The sequence below is a fragment of the Cygnus atratus genome, chromosome 3 (genome assembly GCF_013377495.2).
Source record: "Cygnus atratus isolate AKBS03 ecotype Queensland, Australia chromosome 3, CAtr_DNAZoo_HiC_assembly, whole genome shotgun sequence".
Taxonomy (NCBI): domain Eukaryota; kingdom Metazoa; phylum Chordata; class Aves; order Anseriformes; family Anatidae; genus Cygnus; species Cygnus atratus.
This window is the reverse complement of record NC_066364.1, coordinates 71,796,919-71,821,723: the sequence shown is the minus strand read 5'-3', so window position 1 is coordinate 71,821,723 and position 24,805 is coordinate 71,796,919. Positions and strand designations below refer to the sequence as shown.

Here is a 24,805-nt window from a genome sequence, read left to right as displayed (position 1 = left end):
GAGCAAGTACTTACCCTCAACGTAATATTTAGCTTTTTTGGCAAATCCAATTCTCCGAAAGCGACGCTCATTAGTTTTAACCTGACAGATGTTAGCTTCAGAGCACTCTGGGAAACTTGAGTTTGTTATACCAGAAAGCTGAATTTCATATACATATTTATCTCCATTTGTCCGTATGTCACCAGAAGCTGTGTACAACCTGAGGAGACAGAGGGCAGGTCTATGCTAAGTCTAAACTCAGACTTAGGTAGTTTCCAAGACTTAAGACTGGCAACAGCAGTACCTGTTACCTCAAGCAGATTCCAGATCAAGTTGGATCAAGTTGGAGTGATAGACTCATCAGCCAGAAGAGAGACAGGACAGAAGCTTCCTCCTTGAGTATTACAACCAAGTATTATATTTAGCATAAAGCCTTCTAAGAATGCACCAAAACCAAACTCTTCTAGTTATACTGTCCTCAATGGGTGCACGAGCACTAAAACACCCCTAAAGGAGTAAGACAAACTGAATACGGAAGTACGATTCAGCAGCTCTCATGCAAGCTAGCATACTGACCATAAAATCCATATTGAGTGTTCTGTAGCTATGATAAATAGCCTGGCTTAGCTTTCATGAATTAACAAGCTTTCGCCAGGAGGGCAACTAGATCTACCCAAGTGCTACACAACTACCACTTAGAATCATATCCCTCCTTGCTGCTGGCAAGAGTTAAAATGCTCTGAGACTCAGAGTTATTTGTTCTAGCCACCTGCTTGAAGACTGAGCTTGATCAAACGTGACTTGACTTTAATCCCACATTACACCAAGTTTCTCATTTCATCCTGACCTCCACTACTCCCTCATTCAGGCCTGTTTGATTTTACCTGATAACGTTATAAGCACAGAGAAACATGCATGCGCAGCAGGTCTATTCAAAACGCACTTGCTCAGTTACACCAATCCTGCGCTCTTCAATGCACACTACTGAATTGTGCCCTGCAGGCAGAGTTTATTCTTCCCATAACACTACTATAGACAGGTTTCCTTCCATAACACTAGAATTGATGTTAAATATAGTTATTTATAAGAGTTTCTGGAGCAGAATCATGTGCAATGTTAGTACAAACAGTGTAACTGCTGGTCTTTCCCTGCCTGTCCAGAGTTCAGTCATGCTTGAACATTCCTCCAGAGCTGTACTCCTTTGCTTCTAAGGTTACTAAAGCATGGGTTCTTGCTTGCATATGGATCTGCTGAGCAGGAAGAAAGGTGCTTTGAAAAGAGTCAAGGAGTACTGTAGATAAAAATCAGGATCTCTGATAATGATCCAGTGTCTACACATTATGGAAAAGAGCAATAACCCACAATAAAGCATTCTAACATCACGATAGTGTATGTGCAGACTTTAGATTAGTCTTGAATACCCCAGGACATGCTCAAAGTTTTAAGCCCAGCTGTAAGCTGCAGTAGCAACCAGACCTTTAAGTCAGCCATTGTTACAAGGCTGTCAGCAAATTCCCGCTTAACAGCTAGGAATTGTTAAGGCAAATTGGAACATGAATACCAAGCTCTTTTCTTGCAGTAGTAGAGTTCTACAGAACTACATTTTTATTTTATTGTTTTGGTTTTGGTCTTTAACTTACTTGTAATAAACATCCCCTAGAGAAAAGTTTTTCCCAGTTGTAGGATTAATAACTGTTCCATTCACTACCTCCACCTCCTGTGGCTTCACAGCACAAGCTGCACGTGTGTCCCAAGTGATGTAGTAAACACAGTTTTTCTCATCAATCCTGCCAAACAACAGATAACTGATTATTCCAGGAAAGAGTAACAAGCACTTAGTATCTTGAGTAAGAGAAGACAGCTATTTGCTCATGTATGGGAATCTCCTGCCTAAGCATCATGCAGAGAGTAAGCTAGAATAGTAAGCACTGAAAAAAGCTACATGAGTTATATTGATCTTATCTGGGGTACAAGACAGCAGTCACCTGACTTCACTTAAACTCCCTGCTTCAGAAGTTCTAGAAGTCACACAATACATCACAGGGTTTTATTTAAATACTGTAGCTAACTAACGTGCGAGTTTGCTCTTGGCAGGTTTAATGCTTTGCACTTTATCTGGCCACGACAAGAAAGATAAGCTAGTCAGATTTTGCTGCCTAGTTCTTTGACTCAGGCACAGCCTCTTGTTCAATTTCTTTATTCTACAACCAATATACAGTCAACCAAAACCAGACTGCAAAAAGCCATTGAGCTTTTTTAGTACTTGTGATCAGGCACATATAACTCAGTACAGATTATTTAACTAGACGCTGTCTAGACTGATATAACAACAAAGCTTTGGTATGGTTAAGTAATGGAGCAAAAACATGTTTTATCTAAATTGCTTATCTACAGTAACTGTTGTCTACTAAGTAGATTTGGAGCAAAGTTACTAAGAAGAGCAGTTCTACTACAACTGACAACGTAACAGCATCCCAGTCTACTAATTCAGGAGTGGAATGCCTAGATTTTTGCCCAGGCAATTTAAAATATACAGAATACAGCTATTTATGACAGTGAACGAGTACAGAAGCTTCAGGAGATCTATGTCTTACAAATACAGACCAAGATTACTCTAGGGGCTGTCCAACAGAATAGAGGGTCACTGTCCTGAGACTTAGTTATTAGAGGTCCAACAGAAACCATGAAGATCAGTCAATAGTACACTAATTTGTTACTCACCTCTGCAGCAAGGGCATGCCAACTGTTTTTGCGCATTTCAGTTCTATAACTGTTGTTACTTTCTTGTTTTTCCTGCATTCCTGCCCACTGAAGTAACTAATATACACTGTATCACCTAGAAGAGAAATAGTGATGCAAGGTTTTCCTAAGCAACTGACAAATTTCCTTTGTTCTTTCTCCAGACTTCGTTACTTTAGACTAACTTCTAGGTCCCTCCACCCCACAAATCATTTACCAGTTACAGCACTGGTGTGATTTGAGGCTTTCACAATGACGATCATTTAAAAATCACTCCTCCAAAACTTTTGCATTCACATAGTACCTTATGTTCAGGTTGCCAGTATGGGTATGACTAACTTTTATATTTAACACGTCCTTTTTGACATCTTAAGAGCAAGTAAGCAGCTTATAAACAAACTCAGGCAATTAACAAATGCAATATATCTTTTTTTTTGTAGCTGGTTAGACGACTTCTCATTTTCACAAACTTAACAGCATTTTTTAAAAGATTCTTTAAATTGAAAGCTTAAATAAAGTTGGGATTTCTACTCCTTTTCTTAGGAGAGAAGCCACTTAGTCATCTCCCACATGCTGCTTTAATTGGAAGCATTAGCAGACATCGGACAAGTTTTTCAAAACAGGATGAACCAAAAATAATTCTCCCCTCCCACAGTCAGAGGTTGGAAGGTACCTCTGGAGGTCGTCTTATCCAACCCCCTGTTTAACAGGGTCCCCTAGAGTCATTTCCTCAAGACCATGTCTAGACTGCTTTGAAAGATCTCCAAGGAGGAAGACTGCACAGACTCTATTCAACCTGCGCTAGTCATCCTCACAGAAAGTGTTTCCTGATGTTCAGGCAGACAATTCACCTGTTACAGCTTTAATTACAACACTGCTTATTTGCTTTAATGTTTTCTCATGGCCTAAACACTACTTTTAATTTTGTGTTGTTCTCTTTAAACAGAAAATACTGAAGACACATTGGCAAAAGTATCTCAAAGTTGAGTAGAATCCTTTAAGAGCCATTACAGCTAGGCTGTAAGATTTGGTTCTCTCAGCTCCCTACAGGAACAAAAGTTAATTATACCTGTCACATTCAGCTTCTGTGTATGAACAAGCCCAAGAACTTCAACATCTCCATTGTTGCTTTTCCTACAAATACTGGCTCTTTCAGGGCAGCCTGTGGGTCCTTCATGTACCCTCTGACAGAGATTCAAATAGTACCTAAACAAAGAACATGGCAGAAAAAAGCTTCTTTAGGCTAAACTGTCAAGATGAAATATAAGCTTTGTAAACTCTTTGCAAGGAGTTAGCCACATTGAAAGATCAAATACTCAAACCAGCTGAAGGAACAAAGCACATGTTAACACTTACCAGGTTACTCTTAGTAACATTTACTTACAGTAAATGACTGTACAGAGAAACTGATTGCCAGATTAGTTCACTAGTTAGTTTTGACCCGAGTCAAAACTAGAAATTTGAACGGAGACAAGGAATACACAAGTTTTCTCTCAGCTATAGAGCTTGTAGTGCTCTCAATGTAAGCCTCTTTGGAGTAATACCAGTTAAGTTTTATAAGAACAAAAGAACTAGGAGCATTACAGTTTATGTAGGGTTTTGTTAACCCACAGTTTACCATATTTTTAGAATTAGATGCTAATTTTTGAATTAGATGCTCTTATCCTTGCCAGTTCACTTCTTTGTTAACAAGGTGGGTCAGACTAGAAAGGCTGATGACTTCCTGACATTTACATTTTCTTTTAGGTTGATACTGGCATTTTTTTTTCTGCCCTGTCTTTATGGAGATAAAGCCTTTCTTGACCTTTAGACAACATGTTATGTGCTTGAGTCAAGAGAGAACAAACAAAACATTAAGATTTTTGATCAACATACCTAAGAATTAGAAAAAGGCATTTAAGCTACAAAATTACTTTAAGATAGTTTAAGCAGAAAGTTTTTAAAAAGCTTTTGGTTTAGATTTATTTATTCTTTAAAAGGAAACCAATAAAGGGGAAGCGTGATGACGAAGACCATAATTATTCATCCTGTTCAGATAAAATGGGTCCCTTTGTGCTTTTTTTTTTTTTTTTTAAGGTCTACAAACAACATTAAGCATCTACAGCTTTAAGATGCTGTCAGAAATTTAAACAACCCTGAACATGGACCTGAACAGAAGTACTATGCCACATTATAACTTCAGCTATATATTGAGCAGCAGGTTGCTCCCTGCTCATTACTCACGAGTTTCCATTGTGGAAGAAGATCCATGAGCCTGTCAGAGAAGACAGCATTCTCAAGTCGTAAGTTTTGTGTTTCTCAACAAACTTGCACTCCATCTTCTTTGGAGGACAAACAGCCTGTGTCTTCCATTCAAACGTCACAGCACAGCCCAGCATCTCACTCATAAGGTATGGACTCCCACTGCCAGCATTTTCATCACATATGAAAATAATGGTAGACACCCTTCTTGCAGTTGCTATAAGAAGGGAGGTTGGAAGAAAATAATTATTTTGCAAGAGTCTTCCAGACATGTATGGATTTTAGTGTAGCAATTCAGAGATATGAGAAATTTTAATCAGGTATTGTTCCAGAGAGAGAAGCAGCATAAATGCTTTACCTAGCAACTTCCTTCCCTAGGTTAACTTCCCGTGCTATTTTTTCAGGAAGTTGTGTAACTCCTCCCTCCAAGATGAGGGATGTCCATCAAGGCAGTCAGCACTTGAACATGTGGTTTTGAATCACTGTGATATCTAAAGGGATGAACTTTCTCTTTCAACTCTCTCAAGTAAAATTAGGTTTGTTCCATAGATTCCTTACCTTGCCCACTCCCACCCCTTTCATTTCATTGCATTACATCAGAGGTCTTCTGCCCAGCCTAATAACAGCTAACTCACACTATTAACTCAGAGCCTTGTATATTAGATATAAGAAGTTCTTACCGTTAACACAATATCCCCACTTTCCATCTCCCTGGTAGTCTGCAGTTGTAGCACACCACGGCCTCTTCTTTTCTTCCGTAATACATTGCTCATAGCTCTTCCCTTTGTACTTGAAGGGGAACACACAGAGCTCCCCCTTTTCAGTCACTGAGAAAGAAAGGTATGCTCTCTGAACAACATGCAGTCAAATAGCAGGCATATCCACATCCAGGACCATACCCAAAGCCTGCACATCAACACCATTCAAGAAGTCATGTGCAGAGGCAGACAACAAATACTGAAACATCAAGTCAAAACCCAATTAGAAAACTCAGATGTAGCATACAATTAGCTACGATCACCCCTACAGAAAAATTGCACTCTGTTCCAAAAGAGAAGCGTTGATGTTGTAGATGAGTATGGTGCACATGACTGAAAACCATGTTTCTACTACAGTATGCAAAATAGATGCTCCTTCCCTCCTTTAGCAACAAAACTGAGATTTAAGGGTAAGAAAGCCAACAACTCTTTATATAGAGTCTGCTGCAGTCTCACCTGGAGGACACCGATCACCTCCTGTATACTGCAAGATGACTGTTTCATCCTGGCGGCTATAGTCCATTTTCATTTCCTTTAGGCTTCCAAAGGATGACACACCACTTTCAGATGTTAGGCACACTGCTCCATCTTTGCATTTTCCCTGGTACACATCTGCTGCTTTACTGCATACACTAACATGGTAACTTTGGGATCCAGAAAGTACCTGTGTGGACACCCAGAAACATCAGAAACAAGGTTTTAAAGGCTGGACTAGATGACTAGGTCTTTTCCAACATAAATGATTCTATGATTCTAAGGCTGCCTCCTGAAGTCTGCAAGTCAATACTTAGCGAGAACAACCAGGGTGCTTTATAAACTAAATCTCATGCAGTCCTTGCTTAATGCAGATAACTAATTTTGCAAGTTTGGCCTTCATTTATGCGGCAAAACTGCAGGTAAGTACACCCATGGGTCCAAGGATACAGTATGTTCAGCAGACATCTTCGTGTTCAAGGCCAAATCAAGATTCCCTTCAGTGAAAAGTTCTCCTTCCTTTCCAACAGTAGAGTCATGAACTTCCCCCTCAAAAGCATTGAAAGGCAATGCTCTCATGTTACTACCTCTGTCAAAAGGCAAACCACCACTGACACTGACCACAGCTGCAGCACACACTTCAGTCTCTTCTCACATTCCAGGAAGTTTAGAAGAACCTTCTGAGAAGACTTTACCTCAAATGATCTTCCAGAAAGGCTGGTCAGGTTAAAAGTATAGTGTAGTTGTTCATCAGTCACAGAGCAGCCCGAAGTTTTCACTTGATCAGGGCACACAACTGGAGTTTCCCACTCAAACACAAAACTGCAGTCAAGTTTCCGTATCATCTTTGGCTTGCCCTGTTACCAAAGACCACAATAAAAGAAGATTAGGTTTAACCTTGGAAAATTTGTTCTTTTCTGCATTATTCTTTTCCCTCCAGCAGTTAACCTCAATTATTACCGACTAGGTTTTACTGACTGTAGGACAAACTCCATACATTAATATTGCAACTAGTACCAAAAAAGCTCTAGGTGAAGAACTTTCTACCTACCTAAAGAAAACAAATAGGAATTGAAGTAGGAAAGTTTTCTTACTATAATTAGGGTCGAGATTTTGATGTTCACCTCGGTTGCAAGCAGGAAAAAAAAGTGTGAGTTTTCTGTATTTCTCCACAACAAAAAAAAGTTAAGAAAATTAACAAAGTTAAGGTATGGACAGAATGTTGGTTCCTTTGTCATCCTATTTTAAATGAAAGTAGTAGTATGGCATGTGTAATACTCAGAGCCGCCTAGGATTTCAGTTCTTCTCCCATCTTGATAGAAAGTAGATGGAAAACAGTTCCACTGAGCATCTTTAACAAGATCTAGTGTGTCACATATACCCAAGTGCTTCTTTACTGTTTTCGTTAAGTGTTAAAAAAATTCAGGGAATGTTAAATTCATACCACCATGCAGCTTCAATTGTTCAGGTGTCAATGAAAAAACATAGCATCTGAATGCAAATTTTGAGAGTTGTATATGATTACAGAAGTGATTACATCACAGATGAAATATTTCGTAATAGCTTTATAAACAATTACACTGGTTTTTGTTTTAGCTTATGGTACAAGTTCAACCTTTGGACCCAGACAAAGTACAGTAGAACATTAAGCTTAACGCCAGCAATAAGTTATCAGTACATTACTTCAGTGGAATCTGATCCTTGAAACCATCACAACTTGATACTTTCAAGCCTAAAGTTCATGCTCTATGAAATTTTGCCTAGTTTAGAACACAAATACTAAGCATATTCCTCGCTCAACTGTATGAAACAAGACCATCCTTACGTGCTGGAAACGAACCATTGATTTAGCTATAAGCAAAGCTAATACTTGTTACTCCCCACTTCTCATTGCACACCAATATCAACATTAATTTAATAGATGTCTTACCAGACCAGTTCCTTGGCTGCAATGAAATACAATAAGAGAAGTATAGTTCAATTTGTTGTTTATCTGACAAGGAGTAGTGCTGGTGTAAGTGATGTAAACCTCATTTACTGCCTCTTTTAGCTTGGGAGGTTCAGTAACACGACCAATATCCTACACAAGCAAAAACATATAGTAAGACAAAAGTAACACACATCTAGATTTCAGATCAACTCAGATTTAGATCAGTTCAGAGATTCATCTGTTTAGCTGACATAGCACAATTCCTATGCACTTTTGAAAACTGCATTCTTTACTCAAAGAACAGTTTACTAGATTTCAATCCTAACAAAGCAAGTTGCACAGCTCGTAACACCCTTTAGCTGAGCTTGACAAAAGCCACAAAAGCCAGGAAGATTCTGCATCTTAAGGGTGGATTCTTTTTTTAAAACTCATTGTGCCAAAAATACCAACACTTGAAAATGGTGTAGTATTAGCAGAAGTTCCCTAGATCAGTGTGGAAGTTCATGAAAAACCATCGCAACTTTTTGTTTGCGAGCTGTAGAAGATGCACATAAGACCTCAGATGCAAGAGCCTCCCAAGTCTCTTAAGGACATATAACACTGACAAGTTGCCCGATATCCTGTCGCAGTCTTTTTAAGACTATGCAGCTGTCAAGTTCTTAGAAATACTAAACATGTTTTGGAGCATGCTAGGACACATCCTCCTTCATATTGCAAACAGGCTATCATAGAATCAAGTGCACTATTTCTGCACCACTGAATAGCAGACAGACATTCTGCTTCCCAGGCTCAGTGCTTGGCATGCAGCAATACACAAAAATTCTCTGTAGTAATTGCTCATACTCATCAGGGCATGGAATCTCTCTACACCCAAAAATCTTCGGAGCTCAGAATAAGTAAATACTGCTTCGTAGGGAAAGCAAAGAAAGGGAATTTTGCAGAGTAGATTTTAATTCTGTGGTCCATTTATTTATTCCATTGTAAAGCCTATAGTTTAAATCAGGTCTCTAGTCCCGGATACTGTTATAAACTAGTAAGGAAATGCATGTTCCCATAATTTCAGGCCTAATACTTACTATTGGTGGTCCATTAACAGGAACCATACAAACAGCTGCTCCAGGTGGACAATTAACATCTTTGATAGGATTGAGAGGCTCACAAATATTGATGTAGAAGTCTGGAGAAACATCTGCTACATCTTCATCCACAAACGCCTCGTAATACCCAGTGCGATGTATCAAAGGGGACAGGTCAATAACAGAACTGCCATTCAATACTGAGCACCTCACCTATGAGAAAGCATATTTTATTATTTTTTGTTTTGACCTACTGATAATCATCCTCTCCTCCACAGTGAGAAATGTAGCTACATTTAAAAGTTCAAAGTTTTATTCAAGTAAAGCAGCATTTATTATGGCTTTTGCTTAGCTGTAGATACTAAGCACCTAGAAGCTACATATGAAAAAAGTCAAGCTCTTAAACACATTTATAGAATTGAGTCCATATCAAAATAACATCAAAACTAAGCTCTAGAATGCAGCCTCCAGCATACATAGTCACTACAGTCATAGGATCAATGGATCTTACAGTTCCATCCTATTCAATGTTGTAGGGAAGATGAGGACCACTTCCAATAAAAAAAAAAACTTGGTTGTAACAATGTAAAGTTATTGCACTGCAAGCTTGTGGCTTGAGCACTGCTTTAATCAGGGTCTGAGGAAACACATTTTTTTAAGTGCATAAGCTTACTGACACTTGAAATCTGGGGAGTTTATTCATGTTCACATATTGGTAGTTTTGTTTCTCTGTCTTAATTTCTTTTCAGTACAAGAGATCATTATTGCTACCTAGCCATTACCACTCTGAAACAAACTAGGGGCACTGTGGATACACTGAAAAGTGATCAGAAACACACAAGTGATAACTGATCAAAGTTAATAGGTTAGAAAACAACTGTTTCTATGCATTATTGATTTTTTTTTTATCTGAGCACATATTGTACATACTACTCGAGAGGAAACCACAGCTGCATGCTGCTCAACTCCTACAAAAGACTGGAAGTGGGAACGTGACATTTTCCATCAGTGAAAAGAGCTGGAAACGCATTTCTCTAAATGAAAGTGAGAGCTATAGTAAAACTGAGGCAGTCACAGTAGGGGGGAACAACTAGTCAGAGAACCATGGTCACACTAGGAAGTATTCAAAGTAGCAAGGATTAAACATTCATTAAATTTAATGCTCAGGTGTTAAGAGACCTTAATTCACCCTATGGCTCAGGGAACACAAACCATTTAACCTTCTATTCCTATTACTGGCTTTCATTCTGTGCACCTGTTACCAGCAACAATTTAACTAGCTACAGTAAGAATAGCTCAAGGTATTGTCTGGACCACCAGTTCATCCAGAGTTGACCAAATCAAGTTATCACAACTTGTGTTACAAAGCAAAGGCAGATCCTTTGTTCAGTGTTTATCAGATAGCGTGAGAAAAATCTTTGTTTCCCAGAACTGTTTCTCACAATTGTCACTTAACAGAATTGATCAGACTCACCTAGCCTTTAGTCACTCGCACAGAAAAAAGACCAACCCCAGGCACAGCAATGTCATCCATCCTCAACTCAGCCCAATTTATTGGCCTGTTCTGTTGGAAGATCTTAACTATTACTTCCCAAGAAGCTGCCTATGGCTTTTTTCAGCTGTACAGAAAAGCACTTAAGTATATGCCAGAGAGGTTGATCTAAAGAGTTCAAGTTTTAACATACTCACCATGTTCACAAGTTTGCCAACTACTGTTCATCCCTGCTGAACATACCAATAAAAAAGCCTTTCAGAGTTGCTATATGAACTTCATTTCTGTGCTAGAGGAAGAGACCTTTCTCTCAAGGGATTTAAAGCATACACTATTATTATGCATAACCCCCCCCCAGAAGTTTAGTCCTACGGAAGTGTTTTCCATGGAAGTAATTCTTACCTCTTCCTCACAAGCCAAGGACGTATGCCAAGAGAAGTAACTAGTGCACGTCTGCTCATCAAAAGACAGAAAAACAGGCTGGCTGTCATCTCCAGCATCAGACTTGCACACAAAGCTAAAATAGCTTTTATGCTTCAGTTCAGGGTCTGCAGGGCAAGGATCTCCATCTTCATAAACAAGCTTCAACACTTGATCTTCGTAAGTTAAAGTTTTACTTAATTTTCCAGCATTAATTGGTTTTGGACCAGCAGTGATGCAGACAGCTACAGTGAAAAAGTGAACAAAGCAGATGAAGTCTGATGTAACTGCCTTTCAGAACTGCACTACACATCTACCTTACTGATCAGCAGGAAACTTAAGATTCTAGCCCTATTCTAATTTCCATAGGAAAGGCTTTTTCACACTATCTGGACTTACCATTAAACTGAGCTGAGCTGCACTGAAATAAACCAAATACTCTCTTTAATAACTTATTAACCAGTAGAATGTAGTATAACTATATACATTTGAGCCCAGCTTTTGATTACTCCTCTGAAAATCCAAGATATTCACACAAAAATATCACCTTGACTATATATAATTTCATTAAGGTGCCTGCCTGTAAGAATCCTAAAATACAAGTTAGCTGCTAATGATATTTCAGAAGCACCCAAAAAACAGAAAGCTAGAAAGGGGTCTGGCAAGATTTGGGTCTGGCAAGATTTTGAAGCATGGACACAAGGCTGAATGAAGATGCATTACATCAACACAGCAACCACCACACAGCAGTTAGTGCTCTCAATTCATTCTAGCTGAAAGCTAATATCCTCTTTCTTTTCACAACAGTCAAGAGATTTAGCATCAGCACCTACAGTCTTGCCCTCATCACCAAAACGATACCCATCCTTACAGACATAAGGGCACAGACTGTAAGTAAACCCATTTAAGGTTAAAATGGAAATTTAATAGAACCACATCATTTTATTTCTTAGGACAGTTTTTGTATCTCTTACTAAGCAATTCAGATACAATTGTTCTCTTCAGTCCTTCCGTGTTTTCAGTAAAACTTGCCACTTGCAGTTTACCACAAACCTGGGCATAAGTAGTTCGTTGTTTGTTTTTTTTTCCAGGTACACTATAGTCAGCAAATACAGTAACAATAGGGATGAAATGCTTACCAGCTCCATTAGCACATGAACTTTTAGCTTCAGCACAAACATTCAACTCAATTCTTCTGTTGTGTGAATCACTGATTATATAACCAGACTCTCGCTTCAGTGATGTCAAATCAAAGAGGTGACCTGTAGGTAAAACATGGTGTAGTTTAATCTTTTTGCAGATTCAAAGTCACAACGTTTCTTTGTATTAAAAGCTTTCAGCAACTTCCTTTAGTTGGAAGGTCAACTAGCACCTACTTGCCCGCTAGGTTAGAAGACAGTTAGAATTCATACCAAAAATTGGAGGCAAAACTAGTTTCAGAACAGATATATAGCAAACTTTCTACAGACCTTTTCCAAAGGACATTGTAGTACACGATATTTCTACCCACCACCAATAAGCTTGTTAGTCACTACCCTTTTCTAATAAATCCCTTGAGAACAAACAGTAATGCTGCTTCCAGAAGTCTTTTCCACCTACAAAGTTTTTGGGGCTTTCTCCTTACCTGTTGCAGGATTTGTTACCCGGCAGTCATTTTGCACGTTGCTTTTAAGAGGACACGCAGCAGCAGTGAACCATAAGAAGCTATATTCACAATCTTCAATGGCCATTATAAGTTCTGGTTTTGACTCCTAAACACAAAACACTAGCAGTTAGCTTGTAATTCAAGTGATATTGTAAGATTTCATGCCACAGACTTATTCCTGAAGCCTCTAGCTGAGCTTCATGTCAAATAACAGTCCTAAGAATTAACCCATTCTGGAGCAGTGAATAAACCCAAGGCTACAGTATTGAACCGTAGCTATCTCATATACACAGGACAGTCCAAAATCATTATCTGTAGCAATAAAACTGATAAGAGTAGAGCTAAATGCAGTCTAGCCACGCAATAGAAAATCCAAAACATTATGGTGAAATGCCTCAAGTGCGTACTTAATGGCTACGCACACGGAAGTGCAACCAAGCACTGGCCAACTGGCACTGCCCTATGTTTCCTACCCCACAATACGCTCACCTTCAACATACAGACAGACAACTTGAAGGTATTACAGATGCTAAAAACTGTTAGACTGTACAAGATGATCTCTTAAGAACTGCTCATCATCTAAAGGTCAAGTACTACTTCATAGTCTACTCATAAGGCTCATAGGGCTGCCTCCCAACCAGCTGCACAAGACCAGGGAATAGTTAAGAACTATCCCACCATCCTTCACACAGATGCGGTGGTACGAACTCATGAAAACGCAAAGCCCTGCCAGGAGAAGCCCACTTACTATTCTGCTTTCATCACATTTGAGGCGCAATATTGTTGTTTTCTTGCGAATTTTATCTGGGCACTGATCCCCATTAATGTATTTCAGAACAGAAATGCCATTTTCCCACCGGGGTCCATCAGCCACTTCTCCAAGGCTTACACATTTTGCATCCTCCACAATGGAGGCAGCAGCATCAGAAGGACAGGAACCTGTACAGATTAATATACTGCATTATTACTCCAAAAGTTGCTAAGGCCTGCTTGCCTGGAATAAAACTCCATTTTCAGTTATGTCATGGCTGATCTACCTCCAAACGAATGCCCAATCATACTCATAACCATCCACCTTCTCCCCAGTCACAAGCAGCAGCAACCACCTCAACTTCACACAGGAAAGCAGTGGCAGCTAGCACTAGGGAAGCAGACTACTACTCATAGTAAAAGGCTAGAGCCTGATGCCTGGTCTTCCACTCCACCGTGTGGAACCAGGCTCAGAAGATGCCACAGAAAACAAATTAACATCCTACTCCAAATTATATTAATCTCCAGGAGCTATTGAAGACTTTGTGTAAGAAAAGAAGAGCTGGAGTGCTGAAAATATCAAGATATGAGCTGCAAGCAGATCTCATATACCAAACACATGGAAATAAGACCCAAAAACTAGCCTTCCCTCTCGTGCCAAAGTGACACCACTGTCTCCACATAATCTGCTTTTACGATTTTTTACTCTGAAGATCCAGCAGTACTGTCCTACCGTTTGCCTCCTCTATCTACAGCTAGAATATATTTTTATTTAGCTCTTACGTGCAGCACCGTATGGTACTAAAGACTTGCAGACGTTAATATAGTATTTCTGTGTAGAAGCAGATAAAGCAATTGCCTCCCAATTCTCTCTATGCCGTGTTAGAGATGAAAAGTCATAGAAGTTTCCTTCATCATCCCTATAAGATAAAGAATTTAAGTTAGTGAAATTAAGTAGTATTAAAAAGGTAATTCCAGTAACTTCAAAATTGTGATTTACAATAAGCTTCATCTTAATAACTCTACCAGAGTATCTTGCTAGAAAAGAACTCTGCACCAGACTCATTGGTCCCCAAAAACTTCAAATTCAGTACAGAGAAATCACTGCATCAGCTAATCCACAGCAACTGGCTGTGTACACAGCCTACTGCCAATGCAAGAGTAATTCTAACTTCATTGAAGCACACAAGTTTAATGCATGGCAAGCACAAATGGAGGGTTGCAGCAGGTTGTTTCATCTTAGGGTAGAAACTTATCCTGACAGCACATGTTAAAACTCACAGGCAATTGTCCATATTTGACCACACTTACCAAGTATTATTACAATAACTAAAGAGGCAGTATTGCAGAGCTGCAGTAAGGCTGTACTCATTTCTGCCATCATACAGCCCCATCTTACACTTGTGGAAACAACTTACTTGTACGAACACTCAGTGGATTTAACAGGTGGGCAGGCATACTGTGTATGCCATTCAAACATGTAAGTGCAATCTGGAGTTTCCTTCAAAAATACAGGCTGAAAGAAAAAAAAAAGGAATGTACTTTCTCCAATTTAAATATAGAAACTACCAAAAGGTCTCAGTCTTTCTTCAAGAAGGCCCAGCAACTTGTATTTGCATAGTATCTTAGAGACATACTGTGCCTCTGATCTGAACAGTATGGCCTGAAAAGCTCAAAGCACAGCTTCTCCCAAACCCAAGTTGATCACATGCACACTTCTGATTAAAGAGCAACCGTTTGGAGCTACTGCCCTCCTCCGTGACACAGGGAAGGACAAGAGCCAAAGGTAAACCTAGGCACCGTTCTTTATGAACGGGAAGGTAAGCACAAGAATTTCGTTGCAAGTTTCCCAGTCTCTCCAAGGGCTTTGCTAATAGCAGGCATCTCTTAAATGAACAGCATGTTCTAACTTTCCTGGGGCATAAGGGAGGTACCTTTCATAAATCGGTTTGTTTTTAAACCTCATGGGAGCTTTGTATCTCCTACCTAACCTATAAGTGATTTTAACCTCTAAGTGATTTAAGCAGTCCCTGAAGGAAACTAATTCATGTTCTTCACCTTACCCTGCCACACATTAAGATGACAAACTCTGGAAGATAGTATATACACAGGAATTGTATTTTGCAACTAACCTCTGATGTAGTCTTGTCACAATAGAATAATATGGCAGTTGATCGCTCATATATTTTATGACATTTTTCTCCACTAGTGTAATTAATCATTATCAAACCATTTTTGAAAGTCAGTTTCTCTGTATGCAAGCCTAAAAGCAAGAAGTTGAGAAAATTAAACAGTTAATCCAGTAAATACGCGTAACTGCAGTCATGCATGTGGCAACAAGGTTACACAGCAATAACAGGCACAATAAAATAAGCATTGATAGAAAGACCTAGACCTTCCTCTAAAATACATGACTTAGTTATTTAGTGAATACTGTTTCAGTGTAGTAGTGTTGAGCTCATTCCCAATTGTGTGGCAAGATAACTGTATACATAAGATTTTATTTGCACATGAAGTACAACCGGCAGGGTACTTTATCTCACAAAACATGAGATTAACCAGGGTGTAACAAAAACTACTATTGGATAAATTAATAGCTCTTGCTACTCTTCCCACTTTAAGTTCCTTCTGATCAAGTGCCATACCTGCTACTTTTCTGAAAGTACTGTCCATCTTCTTTACTTGACACGATGACACGCCCCGAGCCTCTGGCTTGCAATGTTCTGTTATTTCTCCACAAACTCTGAAGTAGTAGTCATACTCCTCTGTACTCACTTTTATGTCTTTATTGGAAAGTGGCTTCAAGTTATAAACATGACCATACCTCGGATCTTTAACCTGGCAATTCTCTCCTTTAAAGGAAAGTTAAGAATGAAAATACAATCTTATATCTGTGAGCCACACCAAATACACTTAGACAACTAAGACCTCCTGGCACAACTAAGGTCACAAAACCTAAGTAGCTGGCACTTCAGGGGAATGACACTAAAGAACCATTTAAGTCCAGTTAATCAGGTTGTCTTGAGAAGTTACTAAGACCTAGAACAATAAAACTAATGCACAAATACAATTTAAAAAAAATAAAGATGTAAGAGCTACAATGTACGCCAAAAACCACCTCAAGCTGGCCTCACAGGCTCTTCCTTCAGCAAGGCTGAAGGTTAAGGACAGAACCAGAGATACTGAGTCCAGCACTTGCTCAATTATCTGGAAAAAACAGTGAGGTCACAAGGTTGAAGCAAAAGCTGTCCTAGATGTCAGTCTTGCATCTTTCTTTAACAGTTATCAAGTCTGCAGAGTTAGGTTGTAATTGATATAGGAATTGTTAGCTACAGCTTAAAGCCATACAGAGTCTATGGAGAAAAGGTTTGAGAAGTGTCTAGTTTCATGGGTTTAATCAGCTGAAAAGTACCTGTAACATTACTGCTGATTAAGCCCTCAGTTTTGAGGTGACACTTGGCTCAATACTTCGAAGATTTTTAAAAAATCAGATCATACCACATGACTATGCTTTCCTCAATCCCCTAACAAGTTGATACCAAGATGAATGACAAGATATCAGTTCTCTCTTCAAAACCACAACTCTCGTCAACAGCATCCTGCACTGTACTTGTGTGCTACATAGCAGCAGCTTGATAAGCATTCTTCTCGTACCATAGGAGATGACTGACAGTGTGAACTAGGTTGAGTACAGATGCAACAGATACTTTACAGGAAGTCTGATATTTCAGAAGGTATTATCTACATTCACAAGGTCTTATCTACAAGCTGCAAAACAAAGCTCTTAAGAGCAGAGAAGATAACCTGCACACTCAGCTTCCTACCAAGTGAATATCAGAACTAGAACCTGCAATTCCTTCTTGCATGTCCTGAAGTCAACTGTAAATTGATACTCCCCCCTCTGGTGTCTCCACCATTGACTAGTGAGAGTCAAGTTCATAATACGATTTCTAGTTTTCAGTGGGGGACAAGGAAATATTTGACAGGCACAGGATCAACCACATTTCCATGAAATCTAACACTTACCAATATTTGCAAGACTCTAACAAGTTTCATTGTGATTTTGGTTTAACAAGGTAGCACTATGATTTGACCAGAAAGCATTATTACTGTATCTTCTTTTCCAAGATAGAAAAGCGCATTTGACTCTTATCCTAATTTGTACTTTTCCTGTTAGATTGGGAATCTTTGTTGGACTAACTCTCTGAATAGATTTCCCTCTACAAGCCAGCATCTTTTACTGACAGATTTGTAGGGCAAGAAACAAATGTAGCTTCACTAGGTTTTCATTTCTTGTACAGATTTGTTCGATACTTGAAAGCTTAACTACACTTACCTTCTGCTTTGTGAACAGGGCAGGCTGCCAAGGTTCTCCAAACAAATACAAACTCGCAGTCATTTTCTTGCTCAAACACTGGTGAACCCTACATGAAAAAGAGCTATGTGAAGGAGACTTACTGGAAACTACATTACAAGTCCCAAAATATACACGAAGAATCCCTTTTTAATGGGGTTGCACAGTCTAAGGTCTCTTAGCAAATGTCTGTACCCATTTTGAACAAAGCTGTCTGCAATACCGCCCACTGTTGTGTTCAAAGGGCTCAAGAAAGCAGTTGAAAGGAAAGACAAGTAAAATGCATGTATACACAATACTGCTGTTCTAAACGAATCAGTCCATTCAAAAAGAAGGGAAACTGTTTACGTTGTAAGTCGAAGCTCTTACATCTGTATTAATAGCTCTTAGCATAGAAATTTACCATTGTCTGATCGCACTGAAAGATTATACGTGTAGAATAACGTTGCTTATCTTTGCATGTATCACCATTCAAGTAGATAATGCTTAGTGACCCATCAGTAGCAGCCTGTGGATTTATCTGAATGACTCCAAGGTTCTTGCTTTTATCAGCATATTTCACACAGGATCCTATGGCTCCACCTACAGGAAACCAGCAGAAAAATGTATTTTAGTTCAAAGCTCTGTCAACGAGTTACCTTTATTGTAAGACAACAATAATGAAACAGTTTTAAGAGAGATTTGAGCATTCAGCACGGTTCGACCTCCTGAAGCACAACACAGCAGACGCATTTTCATAAATGTGGAGACACTGTGTGCCTAGAGGCTTTGATGAAGAGACCAAGTCACTGTTCTGCATTCACTGAAATCTTTAAAACCGTATTAATCTGTCCATATAGACTCAGAAGGCTAGAGCAACAAGTTTAAGTCAAACTGGTTAGAAAGGCAGTAAGACATGCATGGCATAAGCTTCTCATTCAGACTTTATTCAGTTAAGAAGCATCAACATTTAATTTGCCTTTTAAAAGACGTTCAGATACTTGTAAATACTGCCCCTCAACAGTTTTCCCCAACTGCTTTTCCACACATCTCAATGCAAGAGTCCTGATTAAGCATTAAGACTGCTCTCAGTTTGAGAATATCTGCAGTACTTTATTATCTTAGACATTGGAACAGGCTGTCCAGAGAGGTGGTAGAATCACCGTCCCTGGGGGTGTTCAAGGAAAGGTTGGACGTGGTGCTTAGGGACGTGGTTTAGTGGGCAACATTGGTAGTAGGGGTACAGTTGGACTAGATGATCTTGGAGGTCTTTTCCAACCTTAATGATTCTATGATTATACCCCTGTGTAGACCTGGGTGAGGTATGTCAAGTTCAGCAACTGAACATGCAGGATTGAAGAAATGGTATTAAAATAACAAGGGTTGTCATTCTGCATGCACGGTCTGGCACCAGAAATCAGAAGTTAAGAATTGCTTGCTATTTGGCTTACCAGGGCATCCAGGCACAGAGGGCAAAGGTTTGCAAACATTCAAGAAAAACGTTCGCTTCTTTGCATTCTTGGAAGTATCTATAGCAACCCACGGTTCACTCTCTTTGCTCAAGTCACTTAAGTCATATTCATTACCAGCAGCATCTGGAAGAGATGTGGTACATACAGTAAACTGAAAGACCTGCTAGACAGTTGCAGCATAGTACCAGGTTTCAGATGATATGTTTCACTGATGAATACACATAATTAAAGGTATTTTTCAGAATCACATCAGACATCCATTGAGACAAGACGATTACTGTTCACATAGAGGTAAAGATACACTAGATTAAAACACAATTCTTTTGATAATCAGTTTAGCTACCACAAGCAACTATTCCACAATTCACAGGTTCATTTTTCTACAGGCAATACAAATTTAACCCACTTTCTGCAGAGTTAGACTGAAGTGGCACTTACTTTCCATATTAGCTTCTCACCTGTTTTTGTAAGTTAAACTTGCTTTAAACAATTCATTTCCTCTCCCTCTATACAACATTTCTGAAGACCTCAGGCCTCACAAACTTCTTCAGACCAGGCACCCTTAAGTTATCTCAAAGCCCTATTCCATAGGAGCTTGTGGTGTTCAGTTAATCCTTCCAAGAGTTGTTATACAAAGCGCACCTGAATCCCAGGTACTTACCTGTAACCTGACAATCTACAGGAGCAGGAGCACAGGCCAGAGCTGTGTGAAACTCAAAAAAAGTATCATGGATGTTCAGTACACTGTTTATCTCTTCACGCACAAACTTAAGCTCTCCAGGATACGAATCATTACAAATGAAAGTCACCGTGAAAGTGTCTGACGTCCCTGTAAAATAAATAGTTATCTGCTGCTGGTTCACTCAAGAATATTTAAGTTGAAGTTCAAGCTAACACTTGACTTTAATATTTTCTAACCACTTCTTCTGTTTAGGCAAACACTACATTCTGTTTATATGCTTTTTGAACAATAAAAATAAGCCTTCTTTAGAGACCTGTGCTAAAGTGCACCTAGCAGTCTCAAGCAACTTTCCAAATGGGAGACCAGATAGCATTAACACATTTCAAAGAGCAGAATTACATTCACTCAACTGTGCTCCCCATGTCTGACATATGTGAAGAAAAAAACAAGACATCAAATCAGTTATACCAGCAACCTCTAAATTGCATCACACAAAAGGTGGGATTTTATTTAGGTTGTGTAATAACTGGAAAACAAGCACTGATACTTTTTAAGCAGCACAAGTTAAGTTGTTTAGTTTTTCTTTCCACAGCCCATGATTAGAAGAATTAAGTGGAGGGGAGTATTTGTCTTCATTGTATCCTACAGTAACCAAAAAGGTAGAAGCTCTAACAGTGAAATACACAATGGCTCAATCACTTGTTTTGGTACGCGTTATACAATGAAAAACCATCATGGCTATGAAAATGAGAAAATGAGATATCACCACAGCAGACTGTACAGACAACCAACACACAAAACTGAGCCATTAGGAAGAAATCAAGTCATGCAAATGATAAAGTTTTATTTGATTTCTTCCTAAGGTTTTACTATGAACTATCCTGTTTAAGTGATAAATATCAAACCCAGGTGGTTTTACTACATGAACAAAGCAGGGAATGAAGACCATTCACAGAACACTAATACATTGTCACAACTTCCTGAACTCACCTGATTTCACCTGAAGAGGACCTCTGTAGGTAAGAGTTAGAACTCCCTCACCAGACAGATACAGGGTTTTGTCCAATTCTACCATCCTCACTGATGTCAGATTTTCTGCTTCACATCCAGCAGCTTGTTTTCCATTGATTTCACCACAATCTGGCATGGGCCCACAAATGTTTAGCTAGAAGTTTTAAAAACATGAGTGTACAGTGTTAACCGTATCACAAAATTAGACTTATTGACTTATTTATGTATCAGTAAGTTTCATTTGTTAAAGCCTGATTTCAAACATCACAAGATGCCTTTCATTTCCAGACTGCAAGACAACCAATTACACAGGAACAGCATCTTCACTCTTCAGTTTACAGGGTCCACAAGTTCTCCCCACTGGAAGTACAGGATGTGGTTTAATGATGAAAAAACCCTATGGTACTATCTGTAGATAGCCTAGAACTAATGAGATATGCAAGCCAAATTAAGAGCACTGATATGGATAGATTAAATCCATTTTCAGGCTTACACCGTCCATTTTTAACACTAGTAGATAAACTAGTATTATACAGAGTCCATAATCAGCCCTGCATAGCCTAGCGGTGCCACTACAGTGAGACTACTGTTTAGCTTTGCTATAAAACAACGCCGATGTTTTTTAAGACCATTTGAAATGATGAAGCAAGTTACCTTCTATTCTTTTCTCAAGTACAATACTTTTTGTCAACTCAAATTTCATAAAAACTGTACAAGAGCTCCATTTCACTAAGCTTGACCAGAAGAAATACAACAGCAGAATCCATAAGCAACAGATTGTACAGTCCAAATCCTTACCAAGAATTTCTTCCCAATTCCTGTTGCCATATAGCCTTTTCCTGAAGCTAATGGCTGCAGATTGAACAAAAAGCCACTGTTCGGATCTCGCACAGAGCAGGTCTACAAGAGAAAGGTTACGACAGCATTATTTTCTCATTCAGCATTTCTGGTGTTTAAGTTCTACTTCTAGCTTGCTTAAAGAGTCAAAGCAGTGATTTGCATATCTACCTTTCCTGTCTAGGAAGCAGCAACTTAATTTGGACAACCAGAGTACAGCTCCGGCAGTAGCAACACTTCAATTCTTTTGCACAGTTGTCCATTGACATCAATCACATATCAAGATATCAAAGTGTAGTTTAACAGATACTATCAGGTTAGCTAAGAGCAAAGGAATTTTAATTGAAGGATACTTCTACTCTAATGTGATCACTTCAAGACCTGTAAATGAGAAGCAACTGAGTAGCCCAGTGTAAAGTGAACCTCATTTGATAATCTGTACACAAACAAGGACAATAGAAATCCTTACATATACATTCAACTTTACTAGCAATCTCATAAGGGAATGAAACATCCAACGCCATAGCAAGCCATTCTTCCTTGAGTGCACACTGTACCACTTTGGCCAAAAGTTACATATTTCATGAACACATCAAGACAGACATCAAGAAGAAAGCAGTAAGACAGCACTAAACTCCATCATGATCAACTTCATACTTCACTGCAGTTTTCTTTAAGATTCAATAAAATGCAGAAACCAGGAATGCTAGAAAAATAGCAAGTGAAGACCATAAACTCATTTGTCTCACCCTTTCTCACCTGAGAATCATCTTTTGTTTCCTTAATTGGACAAGCAGCTTCAGTTTCCCATAAGAATGTGACAACGCATTCCTGAATAGATATAAACCGTGGGCTGCTACTCTGGAAACAGATTGCACAGAGAAGACCAGAATCAAGGAAAACGTAACAGCCAACACCTTCCATGTTTGAGATTCTGCTTTAAAATTGCGATGTTCTAAAAGATTTCACTACAAAAGCACACAATTCCCAACCCAATTTCCTCACTCCTTTTTATTTTGAAAGTCAGGAGAACTGAATCTGATATACAAATATTCAAATGCAGTTCAAAACTGAACCCAGACACATATAATCACACCTTTCTTCAGCCTAAGTTCTGGAGAGTTTGGAGTATAAGGTACAGCACACTAAAAAAATCAAGTACCACAAAACACTGTCAGCTGAGGCAACTAGAATAATAACTACTCAGAATTCATTTCAGTGCTTTCAGGCAAAAACAAAGCAGTTCATAACTGCACCACGTCCCAGATTTTTACCGTACCTCTTGGGGAGAAGAGCAAGGGAGGGGAATAACACTTGCAAATTCACAAGCCAGCATGAAAAAGTCTAGGCAAGCTTCAGTGGTTCCTCCCCAGTCTAAACTTCAGCAAAAGTTTTATAGAATTAAGAACTCATCTAGAATCAAGCTACAGAGATGCAAAACCTCAGCCTGAAGATGCACTTTACAATGTTCTTCCTCTTAAGAGGATCTGCTATGTCTGCACGTGTAACTCCAGTCGACTCCTCATGCACTTTCTCACGCTAATTAAACTAGCCTAATGCATCAGTTTCCACCAGGGTTATTAGTTCTTAACTATTTCTTACTTACGATAAAGTACTCAATCTCAGATACACATTTCTCTGGCATCTAATTTAAAACAGATGTAAAAACGTTAAGTCCCCAAGAAGTCTGTTATCATGAAACCCTTGATGGAAAGCCTCCTATGATATAACAGCTGAATGGTCATTTGTCCTTACTAGAGTGCCCCTGGAACAGACAAAGTGGATGGTGGTGGTATAAGTTGTCATCTTTCCATCAGCATTGATGCACACAGAGCCATTTGAATAGGTTAGAAGAATGTGACCAGGTCTTTCAACTACTAATTCTTTGCTGGCAACACCAAGATTGCTAATAGAGGTGGCTTCATAGTAAGAATCCTAGAAATAAAGAAAACCATCAGCAATTTTGAACTCAAGTGCACTGTTACAGAAATGCCCAAGAAAATGGTACCTACCACAGTAACCTTGTGTACAGAAGATTACCTTGAGTTTTGAATGCAACTGAGAAGGCTAGAGATCCCTGTATATTCCTCCCCCATTCTATATTTAAGATACACATTTAAGCAACATAAAGTTTTACTTTATAATAAGGTGCCTAGAGTGCCTCAAAAATCATACCCATCACACCAGCTACACAGCTCAGGAGTTTAGGGAGGCCTACACCTCATGTGCAATAAGTACAACTTCATTCGTGCAGCTCTTTAAAACAGTATGTAAAAGGCTCCAGCCATTCTTACAGCTTACTTATCTGTCATGCTTAGCCAAGTTTAAAAAACACTAGCAGAAGCTGAGAGTAGGAACCTTGTAAAAATTAAAGCTTCAGTGTTTCAAGAGGCTGGTAGAAGTTTGCCATACTGCAGTGACTATGCCAGCACTAAGGATGCACAGGATACCATTGTATGCTGCACAAAGGGGCCAAAACTCACGTGCTCATCTTGTATTCCCCTTTAACTAAATCACTTGGGCAAATCAGCTCTGAGTTGGGACAAAAACACTACTCACACGATCATGTCGATATTCCACCTGACACACAGATGCTTGTCGGTCACATCCTGGAACAGCAAGCAGTGGTCGACAGACATTTATGTAGTACTTTTTGCGCTCACTTGGTCTTGAATTATCCATAGCATACCAGTTTCCACCTCTCTTCTCAGACTTTGCTAAACTGAGTGGGAGGAAAAAGTTCTATGCTAAGAATACATGTTATCCATAGAGTCCCTTTAGCTTTGTTAGTTTCAAGAAAGAAACTGCAAGGCATTTCAGTTTGCATTTCATGTAACTTTTTCCCCTCATTTTTAAGTGTCGCAAAAAATTACTCCTAGGAAGGTAGAAAACAGTTAAAGTAAGTTAGGCAAAGCCAACCCAAGAAGTCAACTTGTATCTTAGGAGGTGAGTTAATATACCAGATT

General features: G+C 39.1%; 1 protein-coding gene across 1 annotated transcript in view; it reads right to left on the bottom strand.

The window, feature by feature from the left end:
* IGF2R (insulin like growth factor 2 receptor) overlaps positions 1 to 24,805 on the bottom strand; it is a 55,582-nt gene that overhangs the window by 4,914 nt on the left and 25,863 nt on the right. The window contains exons 18-44 of the mRNA XM_035538378.2: positions 24,399 to 24,561; positions 23,595 to 23,774; positions 22,599 to 22,700; positions 21,801 to 21,902; positions 20,982 to 21,156; positions 19,971 to 20,138; positions 19,289 to 19,432; positions 18,262 to 18,440; positions 17,841 to 17,928; positions 16,150 to 16,356; positions 15,637 to 15,767; positions 14,923 to 15,020; positions 14,288 to 14,424; positions 13,503 to 13,693; positions 12,734 to 12,860; positions 12,249 to 12,371; positions 11,092 to 11,354; positions 9,198 to 9,410; positions 8,122 to 8,271; positions 6,887 to 7,048; positions 6,174 to 6,381; positions 5,640 to 5,786; positions 4,942 to 5,176; positions 3,788 to 3,924; positions 2,701 to 2,815; positions 1,620 to 1,766; positions 15 to 199 (exon numbers count right to left, since the gene is read on the bottom strand). Coding sequence (XP_035394271.1) covers positions 15 to 199; positions 1,620 to 1,766; positions 2,701 to 2,815; positions 3,788 to 3,924; positions 4,942 to 5,176; positions 5,640 to 5,786; positions 6,174 to 6,381; positions 6,887 to 7,048; positions 8,122 to 8,271; positions 9,198 to 9,410; positions 11,092 to 11,354; positions 12,249 to 12,371; positions 12,734 to 12,860; positions 13,503 to 13,693; positions 14,288 to 14,424; positions 14,923 to 15,020; positions 15,637 to 15,767; positions 16,150 to 16,356; positions 17,841 to 17,928; positions 18,262 to 18,440; positions 19,289 to 19,432; positions 19,971 to 20,138; positions 20,982 to 21,156; positions 21,801 to 21,902; positions 22,599 to 22,700; positions 23,595 to 23,774; positions 24,399 to 24,561 — 4,277 coding nt within the window. The remainder of the gene's footprint in view (positions 1 to 14; positions 200 to 1,619; positions 1,767 to 2,700; positions 2,816 to 3,787; positions 3,925 to 4,941; positions 5,177 to 5,639; positions 5,787 to 6,173; positions 6,382 to 6,886; positions 7,049 to 8,121; positions 8,272 to 9,197; positions 9,411 to 11,091; positions 11,355 to 12,248; positions 12,372 to 12,733; positions 12,861 to 13,502; positions 13,694 to 14,287; positions 14,425 to 14,922; positions 15,021 to 15,636; positions 15,768 to 16,149; positions 16,357 to 17,840; positions 17,929 to 18,261; positions 18,441 to 19,288; positions 19,433 to 19,970; positions 20,139 to 20,981; positions 21,157 to 21,800; positions 21,903 to 22,598; positions 22,701 to 23,594; positions 23,775 to 24,398; positions 24,562 to 24,805) is intronic.